The following is a 10805-nucleotide window of genomic DNA, read 5'->3' on the forward strand; positions in this document are numbered from 1 at the left end:
CCCCCTCTAACCACTAGACTACCTGCCTCCCCTCTAACCACTAGGCTACCTGCCTCCCCTCTAACCACTAGGCTACCTGCCTCCCCTCTAACCACTAGACTACCTGCCTCCCCCCTAACCACTAGACTACCTGCCTCCCCTCTAACCACTAGACTACCTGCCCCCCCTCTAACCACTAGACTACCTGCCTCCCCCCTCTAACCACTAGACTACCTGCCTCCCCCCTCTAACCACTAGGCTACCTGCCTCCCCTCTAACCACTAGGCTACCTGCCTCCCCTCTAACCACTAGACTACCTGCCTCTCCCCTCTAACCACTAGACTACCTGCCTCCCCTCTAACCACTAGGCTACCTGCCTCCCCTCTAACCACTAGACTACCTGCCTCCCCTCTAACCACTAGGCTACCTGCCTCCCCTCTAACCACTAGGCTACCTGCCCCCCCTCTAACCACTAGGCTACCTGCCTCCCCTCTAACCACTAGACTACCTGCCTCCCCTCTAACCACTAGGCTACCTGCCTCCCCTCTAACCACTAGGCTACCTGCCTCCCCTCTAACCACTAGGCTACCTGCCTCCCCTCTAACCACTAGACTACCTGCCTCCCCCCTAACCACTAGACTACCTGCCTCCCCTCTAACCACTAGACTACCTGCCTCCCCTCTAACCACTAGACTACCTGCCTCCCCTCTAACCACTAGACTACCTGCCTCCCCCCTAACCACTAGACTACCTGCCTCCCCTCTAACCACTAGACTACCTGCCTCCCCTCTAACCACTAGACTACCTGCCTCCCCCCTCTAACCACTAGACTACCTGCCTCCCCTCTAACCACTAGGCTACCTGCCTCCCCTCTAACCACTAGGCTACCTGCCTCCCCCCTAACCACTAGACTACCTGCCTCCCCCCTAACCACTAGACTACCTGCCTCCCCTCTAACCACTAGACTACCTGCCTCCCCTCTAACCACTAGACTACCTGCCTCCCCCCTAACCACTAGACTACCTGCCTCCCCCCTAACCACTAGACTACCTGCCTCCCCTCTAACCACTAGACTACCTGCCTCCCCTCTAACCACTAGGCTACCTGCCTCCCCCCTCTAACCACTAGGCTACCTGCCTCCCCTCTAACCACTAGACTACCTGCCTCCCCCCTAACCACTAGACTACCTGCCTCCCCTCTAACCACTAGACTACCTGCCTCCCCTCTAACCACTAGACTACCTGCCTCCCCTCTAGCCACTAGGCTACCTGCCTCCCCTCTAACCACTAGGCTACCTGCCTCCCCTCTAACCACTAGGCTACCTGCCTCCCCTCTAACCACTAGGCTACCTGCCTCCTCTAACCACTAGGCTACCTGCCTCCCCTCTAACCACTAGACTACCTGCCTCCCCTCTAACCACTAGACTACCTGCCTCCCCTCTAACCACTAGGCTACCTGCCTCCCCTCTAACCACTAGGCTACCTGCCTCCCCTCTAACCACTAGGCTACCTGCCTCCCCTCTAACCACTAGGCTACCTGCCTCCCCTCTAACCACTAGGCTACCTGCCTCCCCTCTAACCACTAGGCTACCTGCCACCCCTCTAACCACTAGGCTACCTGCCTCCCCTCTAACCACTAGGCTACCTGCCTCCCCTCTAACCACTAGGCTACCCGTATTTTACGGCCTACCGGGGGGTTAACTGCCTTGTTCAGGAGCAGAATGACAGATTTCTACCTTGTCAGCTCAGGGATTCGATCTAGCAACCTTTCGGTTACTGACCCAACGCTCTAACCACTAGACTACCCGCCGCCCCTCTAACCACTAGGCTACCCGCCTCCCCTCTAACCACTAGGCTACCCGCCTCCCCTCTAACCACTAGGCTACCTGCCTCCCCTCTAACCACTAGACTACCCGCCACCCCTCTAACCACTAGACTACCCGCCACCCCTCTAACCACTAGAGTACCCGCCTCCCCTCTAACCACTAGACTACCTGCCACCCCTCTAACCACTAGGCTACCTGCCTCCCCTCTAACCACTAGGCTACCTGCCTCCCCCCTCTAACCACTAGGCTACCTGCCTCCCCCCTCTAACCACTAGGCTACCTGCCTCCCCCCTCTAACCACTAGGCTACCTGCCTCCCCCCTCTAACCACTAGGCTACCTGCCTCCCCCCTCTAACCACTAGGCTACCTGCCTCCCCCCTCTAACCACTAGGCTACCTGCCTCCCCCCTCTAACCACTAGGCTACCTGCCTCCCCCCTCTAACCACTAGGCTACCTGCCTCCCCCCTCTAACCACTAGACTACCTGCCTCCCCCCTCTAACCACTAGACTACCTGCCTCCCCTCTAACCACTAGACTACCTGCCTCCCCCCTCTAACCACTAGGCTACCTGCCTCCCCCCTCTAACCACTAGGCTACCTGCCTCCCCCCTCTAACCACTAGGCTACCTGCCTCCCCCCTCTAACCACTAGGCTACCTGCCTCCCCCCTCTAACCACTAGGCTACCTGCCTCCCCTCTAACCACTAGGCTACCTGCCTCCCCTCTAACCACTAGGCTACCTGCCTCCCCTCTAACCACTAGGCTACCTGCCTCCCCTCTAACCACTAGGCTACCTGCCTCCCCTCTAACCACTAGGCTACCTGCCTCCCCTCTAACCACTAGGCTACCTGCCTCCCCTCTAACCACTAGGCTACCTGCCTCCCCTCTAACCACTAGGCTACCTGCCTCCCCTCTAACCACTAGGCTACCTGCCTCCCCTCTAACCACTAGGCTACCTGCCTCCCCTCTAACCACTAGGCTACCTGCCACCCCTCTAACCACTAGGCTACCTGCCACCCCTCTAACCACTAGGCTACCTGCCACCCCTCTAACCACTAGGCTACCTGCCACCCCTCTAACCACTAGGCTACCTGCCACCCCTCTAACCACTAGGCTACCTGCCACCCCTCTAACCACTAGGCTACCTGCCACCCCTCTAACCACTAGGCTACCTGCCTCCTCTAACCACTAGGCTACCTGCCTCCTCTAACCACTAGGCTACCTGCCTCCCCTCTAACCACTAGGCTACCTGCCTCCCCTCTAACCACTAGGCTACCTGCCTCCCCTCTAACCACTAGGCTACCTGCCTCCCCTCTAACCACTAGGCTACCTGCCTCCCCTCTAACCACTAGGCTACCTGCCTCCCCTCTAACCACTAGGCTACCTGCCTCCCCTCTAACCACTAGACTACCTGCCTCCTCTAACCACTAGGCTACCTGCCTCCTCTAACCACTAGACTACCTGCCTCCCCTCTACCCACTAGACTACCTGCCTCCCCTCTAACCACTAGACTACCTGCCACCCCTCTAACCACTAGGCTACCCGCCTCCCCTCTAACCACTAGACTACCCGCCTCCCCTCTAACCACTAGGCTACCCGCCTCCCCTCTAACCACTAGGCTACCCGCCTCCCCTCTAACCACTAGGCTACCCGCCTCCCCTCTAACCACTAGGCTACCCGCCTCCCCCCTCTAACCACTAGGCTACCTGCCTCCCCCCTCTAACCACTAGGCTACCTGCCCTAACCCCTCTAACCACTAGACTACCTGCCTCCCCGTTAGAAAATATATATGGACTGTTTGAAAATGTGAAGAATTTTTTATTTCAAATGTGAATCACATTTTTATTTGGCGGCATAGCGCGTACCCCTGGGGGGACCAGGTATACCCCAGTTTGGGAATATCTGGTCTTCCGTATCAAAAGCTTTGGCCAAGTCAATAAAAATAGCAGCACAACATTGCTTAGAATCAAGGGCAATGGTGACATCATTTAGTACCTTTTAAGGTTGCAGTGACACATCAATAACCTGAGTGGTGATCAACTGAGAAAAGTAGTTAATTTTAGCCAATCGGTTCCCTTGGCAGCTTCTTCCCATGAATCTCAGCCTGTTACCTAGCAACAACAACAACACTTCACCCTTCATTTTATTTTCTGAATAATTCAAGAAATATGTAATTAATTTTGACCTTTTGCCCGAGGAGGTCTTAGTCCCGCAATTGTACATCTAGCTAAGTAGTTTAGTGGTTGAAGGAGAGGTATTTCTGACGTTTGATAATGTACACCAACACTCCATTATCTCTCTAAGCCAGAGCCAGCCACTTCATAATAAAGAGAAGCTAACCAGCTTGTGCAACACTAAATACAAAGGATCCTTCAATAAAGAAGAAAGGTAGCTAGCTAACTACTGTAGTAACATTATTTTAATCACAATGAAGCAGCAACTGCCTGTTGTGCCTCGTGTCAGTGCAGTATGGACTCAGCTCAGCTGCTGAACAAGACACGTGGGGGGAGATGATTGGTTGGTAGTTTAGGACGATTAAGCCAATGAGTAATTAGTGATGTGGGGTGAGAAGAAGAAGTAAAAAAATAAATCGATACAGTTGCATATCGGGGTATTATTTGTGACGATAAATCGTAAATCGTTTTGACGATATATCGCGTTATTTATTGTGAGGTCGTCGGCTGTACCTCCAGTATCTCTTTCATCGCTTATTCTCCATCTTCTTTTTAAACAGGGAGGGCCGATTTTCTCATGAGCAATATGTTTGAAACATCGAATCACAATACATCGGCACCTAAGTATTGTGATAATATCGCATTGTGAGGTCCCTGGCATTTCCCAGCCCTATGAGCAATATGGCGGGAGATTCTCCCAGCACTATGTGTTCCTTTCAGTCTGCAGGGAGAGATGGCAGCAGAGCAGAGGTTCACACACACACACACACACACAGGATGCTGGCTGCTGACGTTTATACTACGTCAAAAACATTGACTCACAGCAACGAGCGGGAAGCAGATCAGATAATGAATGAATGGGCACCATTTACTAAATGCTCACACACACCATATTTCTCTCCCTGCAGACTAAGACTGGAGTACCACTGAAATAGGTAATTAGTCTAAACCCACTTTAGCCATTTTTAGGAGCCCATATCCTTGTGACCATCAGATCAGATAAAGCACATTCTGAAAGTATTCAGACCCCTTGACTTTTTCCACATTTTGTTACGGTACGGCCTTATTCTGAAATTTATTAAATAGTTTCCCCCTCATCAAGCTACACACAATACCCCATAATGACATCACAATACCCAATAATGACAACGCAAACACCTTGTTTTTAGAAATGTGTGCAAATTTATATTTAATTTTTTTTATGGAAATATCACATAAGTATTCAGACCCTTTACTTAGTACTTTGTTGAAGCCCCTTTAGCAGTGATTACAGCCTGGAGTCTTCTTGGGTATGTCGCTACAAGCTTGGCACACCTGTATTTGGGGAGTTTCTCCCATTCTTCTCTGCAGATCCTCTCAAGCTCTGTCAGGTTGGATGGGGAGCATCGCTGCACAGCTATTTTCAGGTCTCTCCAGAGATGTTCGATCAGGTTCAAGTCCGGGCTCTGGCTGGGCCACTCAAGGACATTCAGAGACTTGTCCCGAAGCCACTCCTGTGTTGTGTTGGCTGTGTGCTTAGGGTCGTTGTCCCGTTGGAAGGTGAACCTTCACCCCCAGTCTGAGGTTCTGAGTGCTCTGGAGCAGGTTTTCATCAAGGATCTCTCTGTACTTTGCTCCGTTTATCTTTCCCTCAATCCTGACTAGTCTCCCAGTCCCTGCCATTGAAAAATATCCCCACAGCATGATGCTGCCAACACCATGCTTCACCGTAGGTATGGTGCCAGGTTTCTTCCAGACGTGACGCTTGGCATTCAGGTCAAGCGGGAAGCAAATCAGATAATGAATGGGCACCATTACTAAATGCTCACACACACACCATATTTCTCTCCCTGCAGACTAACACTGGAATACCACTGAAATAGGTAATTAGACTAACCCCACTTTAGCCATTACTAGGAGCCTGTATCCTTGTGACCATCCGATTAGATACAGTATTATACCTGACAATCAATTCAGAGGTAGACATTGTTGCTGTGATGTTGAACACAATGTCTCAATACAGCAGTTACCACACCTCTAGGCTTGTGGTACGACGATGCCATTACTGGTGTTGTTTTACTGTCTCTCTCTGCAATATTTTAAATGTTTGTTGTCCTCTTTGCAGGGATATTCAGTTCTGGGAGCTTACCTTCAAAAGCAGATCCTTCCTCTACAAACAGGTGCGTTGTATTCCAGCGTCACCGCCAGCCAGTGAGTGCTGATCGCCATCTGTTGGTGAATATTAGTGGTGCCGTTACCGTGGGAATAAAAACCATGATTACTATGCATCAGTGGTGCACGTGAACCCAGACGGTGTTACTTCTCTGCTTTGTTAAAGGTGCGTAGGATGACAGGGGCTCTGGTGGCAGTTGGCCAGGGACAGATGTCTGTCTCTGGGGTGAAGGAATTACTGGAGGCCCAGGACTCTCAGGCCTACCCACACAACCTCACATCACCCCCAGAAGGACTCTTCCTCACCAGGGTAGAGTACCACCGGTCAGGTGAGACTCACCTAACTTCCCAGTGTGTGTCTGAAAACTTTATTAGTAGCCGTCAAAAATCAATTACACTTCCCTTGATTCCTCGCATTCTCTCTCTCTCCTCACCTCCTTCTCAAAACCCATTGGATTAGAAGGTCAGAGGGGTAGGTCAAAGGGGAGCCAATGAGAAGGAGGTGAGGGGAGAAGACGTGAGGAATCAAGGAAGTGCAATTGAGATTCTCCCCATGTTTCCTCCGTCCTTGTTTCCTCAATTACTCCCTCAGACAACCTTCTCAGATGAGCTGTGAGGAATTGAGAAAACAATGACAGAGGAAGCAAAGACTTTGATGTCAAGTAAAAATGTTCAGATACAGTTCACACAATATACCTTGTTTTCCATTTGACCTTTTCTAGAGAAATTATTTTAAGGCACCATTGTTCCTTTCTGACGTCTGTTGTTTTTGTCTTCCACAGACCTGCAGCTTTACACTCAGGAGGATTCACAGAGTTGACTGTGGTTTTAATGACCTAGGCCCAATCCCAAATGGACCCCTAGACATTACGCCCTACGCATTTGTGGAGATCTGAGAGGATTTGAAAAGCAATTTACTAATACCTCCAATTTGCCCCTCTGATAGGCTAGGTCAGGGGTGTCAAACTAAAACCATGGGGGGTCTAGTGTCTGCAGGTTTTAGTTTTCTAACACCTAGACACCCAGGAGAGGGGAGTCCCTTACTGAGATCTAGACAACCAGGTGAGGGGTCCTTACTGAGACCTAGACACCCAGGTGAGGGGAGTTCCTTACTGAGATCTAGACAACCAGGTGAGGGGAGTTCCTTACTGAGATCTAGACACCCAGGTGAGGGGAGTTCCTTACTGAGACCTAGACAACCAGGTGAGGGGAGTTCCTTACTGAGACCTAGACAACCAGGTGAGGGGAGTTCCTTACTGAGACCTAGACAACCAGGTGAGGGGAGTTCCTTACTGAGACCTAGACAACCAGGTGAGGGGAGTTCCTTACTGAGACCTAGACAACCAGGTGAGGGGAGTTCCTTACTGAGACCTAGACAACCAGGTGAGGGGAGTTCCTTACTGAGACCTAGACAACCAGGTGAGGAGAGTTCCTTACTGAGACCTAGACAACCAGGTGAGGGGAGTTCCTTACTGAGATCTAGACACCCAGGTGAGGAGAGTTCCTTACTGAGACCTAGACAACCAGGTGAGGGGAGTTCCTTACTGAGACCTAGACAACCAGGTGAGGGGAGTTCCTTACTGAGACCTAGACAACCAGGTGAGGGGAGTTCCTTACTGAGACCTAGACAACCAGGTGAGGGGAGTTCCTTACTGAGACCTAGACAACCAGGTGAGGGGAGTTCCTTACTGAGACCTAGACAACCAGGTGAGGGGTCCTTACTGAGACCTAGACAACCAGGTGAGGAGAGTTCCTTACTGAGACCTAGACAACCAGGTGAGGGGAGTTCCTTACTGAGACCTAGACAACCAGGTGAGGGGAGTTCCTTACTGAGACCTAGACAACCAGGTGAGGGGAGTTCCTTACTGAGACCTAGACAACCAGGTGAGGAGAGTTCCTTACTGAGACCTAGACAACTAGGTGAGGAGAGTTCCTTACTGAGACCTAGACAACCAGGTGAGGGAATTCCTCAAATCCTCTCAGATCTAGTGCACAAGTGCATAAGTGGTAGGGTCTAAGGTTCTGTTTGGGATTGGACCATAGTATAATGTCTCTCAAACTCTGGTCCAGGGACCTGTGGGAGACACATCGGGGACATCCTGGTATTGCTTGAATGTTTTGTTGGGTATACAAACCTTTATTTCATGTATACTACAGTATGTAGCCTACTAATTGTATATACAGTTGAATTCGGAAGTTTACATACTTAGGTTGGAGTCATCAAAACTCATTTTTCAACCACTCCACAAATGTCTTGTTAATAAACTATAGTTTTGGCAAGTCCGTTAGGACATCTACTTTGTGCATGACACAAGTCATTTTTCCAACAATTGTTTACGGACAGATTATTTCACTTATGTCAGTTAGCCTGTCAGAAGCTTCTAAAGCCATGACATCAACCTGACTCAGTTACACCAGCTCTGTCAGGAGGAATGGGCCAAAATTCACCCAACTTATTGTGGGAAGCTTGTGGAAGGCTACCCAAAACGTTTGACCCAAGTTAAACAATTTAAAGGCAATGCTGCCAAATTCTAATTGAGTGTATGTAAACTTCTGACCCACTGGGAATGTGATGAAAGAAATAAAATCTGAAATAAATCATTCTCTCTACTATTATTCTGACATTTACATTTAAGTCATTTAGCAGACGCTCTTATCCAGAGCGACTTACAAATTGGTGCATTCACCTTATAATATCCAGTGGAACAACCACTTTACAATAGTGCATCTAAATCATTTCACATTCTTAAAATAAAAAGTGGTTATCCTAACTGACCTTAGACAGGCAATGTTTACTAGGATTAAATGTCAGGAATTGTATAAAACTGAGTTTAAATGTATTTGGCTAAGGTGTATGTAAACTTCCGACTTCAACTGTACATGCAGGCTGTTGCCAGTTTATTCATGCACAATTTGCCTAAATGGAAACACTTCAACCACTTCATCTTTTTGTCTTACATTTTTTGTTGTGACGTCATTTCGTCCAGCTGTTCTTATCGACGAAAGCTAGTTATATGTTAAGGCAACCTAGCAGGCAATTGTCGCATCTGTTTCCTATTGAAACTTTCTATATGTTGACAAAAAAATGACTGGACAAGTTAATGGAAACATAGCTAAATGCAGGGGTAGCTTTGACACGCGAGGCTAAATGCAGGGGTAGCTTTGACACGCAAGGCTAAATGCAGGGGTAGCTTTGACACGCGAGGCTAAATGCAGGGGTAGCTTTCACACGCGAGGCTAAATGCAGGGGTAGCTTTCACACGCGAGGCTAAATGCAGGGGTAGCTTTCACACGCGAGGCTAAATGCAGGGGTAGCTTTCACACTCGAGGCTAAATGCAGGGGTAGCTTTCACATTCGAGGCTAAATGCAGGGGTAGCTTCCACACTCGAGGCTAAATGCAGGGGTAGCTTTCACACTCGAGGCGGCATTCTGCCTTTTCCCTACAGTTCTCAGCCTGTTCATTTTGTCCATTGTTGATTTTAGAAACACTTTGAATAAGGGCTGTGTTTTGTGTAGGCTTACCCTGGCGTGACGTTTTGATAACCGTTTACATCTCTCTCGGACAAGGAGACTTTTATCAATATATTCAGCTCTATTTACACTGATTCGAAAATGCTAATTAGCATCAAAGTAGCCACAATGCAAAACTACAAATCCCTGCAAGCTTCTGCACGTCATCTGTCAGCTAGCTAGCTACCTTGATTCAAAACAAAAAGATATGTTGAACATTTTAATTTACTGTTCCATATTTTATTTAACTCATGTTATCGTATTCATGCATTTGGTCACAGTGTCTTGTATAGAATACTGTCCTCGTTGCGGTCAGATATTTACAATGTGCATGAATACTAGGCTAGTTTTTTTTTTTACAAAGAAGCGATCTAGCTAGCTAGCTACATACCTAAATGATATTAGCAACATACCCATACTGACCTTGTTCACATTACTATATGGACCAGGTGATATGGCCTACTGTAACGCCCTGGCCATAGAGAGGGGTTTTTTGTTCTTTATTTTGGTTAGGCCAGGGTGTTACATTGGGTGGGCGTTCTATGTTCTTTTTCTAGGTTTGTATATTTCTGTGTTTTGGGCCGTGTGTGGCTCCCAATCAGGCACAGCTGAAGTTCATTGTTGTTGATTGGGAGTCACACATAAGGAGCATGTTTTTCCTTTGGGTTTTGTGGGTAATTGTTTCTGTTTAGTTTTGTACCAAGCAGAACTGTAGGCTGTCGTTCATTTTCGTGTTTTGTTTAAAGTGTTTCTATTAATTAAATATTGAATATGAACACTCACTCCGCTGCGTATTGGTCCACCTTTTCCCGACGATGACTTCTCTGTTTCATCTGACGACGAAGACAGCCGTTACACCTACCTGGTTAAATAAAGTTGAAATAAAAAATAAAATAAAGCAATTCAGAACTAACTTGTCGACATGTTCTGTTGCAGACTCAAAGACACATTCTGCAATGACTTAATCTATCCATAATCATGAATGAATAAACATATTTATTTAACAAGAATGCATCTAGTCACCCATTAATTACGTCAAACACCTGAACTCCAACAATCACATTGTTTTAGACAAATCAAAATGGTCAACAATGCATACATATGCCTTTACTACATAACATAAATATCTGACTTGAGGTAAAGATTAAATGATTTATTCATCAATGC

General features: G+C 48.3%; 1 protein-coding gene across 1 annotated transcript in view; it reads left to right on the plus strand.

Moving 5' to 3' along the window:
• Nucleotides 1–10420, plus strand: part of pusl1 (pseudouridine synthase like 1) — an 83204-nt gene extending 72784 nt beyond the window's left edge. Inside the window, exons 7-9 of the mRNA XM_045705583.2 lie at nucleotides 6081–6135; nucleotides 6294–6456; nucleotides 6910–10420. Of these exons, the coding sequence (XP_045561539.1) occupies nucleotides 6081–6135; nucleotides 6294–6456; nucleotides 6910–6947 (256 nt within the window). The 3' untranslated portion in view covers nucleotides 6948–10420. The remainder of the gene's footprint in view (nucleotides 1–6080; nucleotides 6136–6293; nucleotides 6457–6909) is intronic.
• The last annotated feature ends 385 nt before the right edge of the window (nucleotides 10421–10805 follow it).

The sequence above is a fragment of the Salmo salar genome, chromosome 22 (genome assembly GCF_965601325.2).
Source record: "Salmo salar chromosome 22, fSalSal1, whole genome shotgun sequence".
Taxonomy (NCBI): domain Eukaryota; kingdom Metazoa; phylum Chordata; class Actinopteri; order Salmoniformes; family Salmonidae; genus Salmo; species Salmo salar.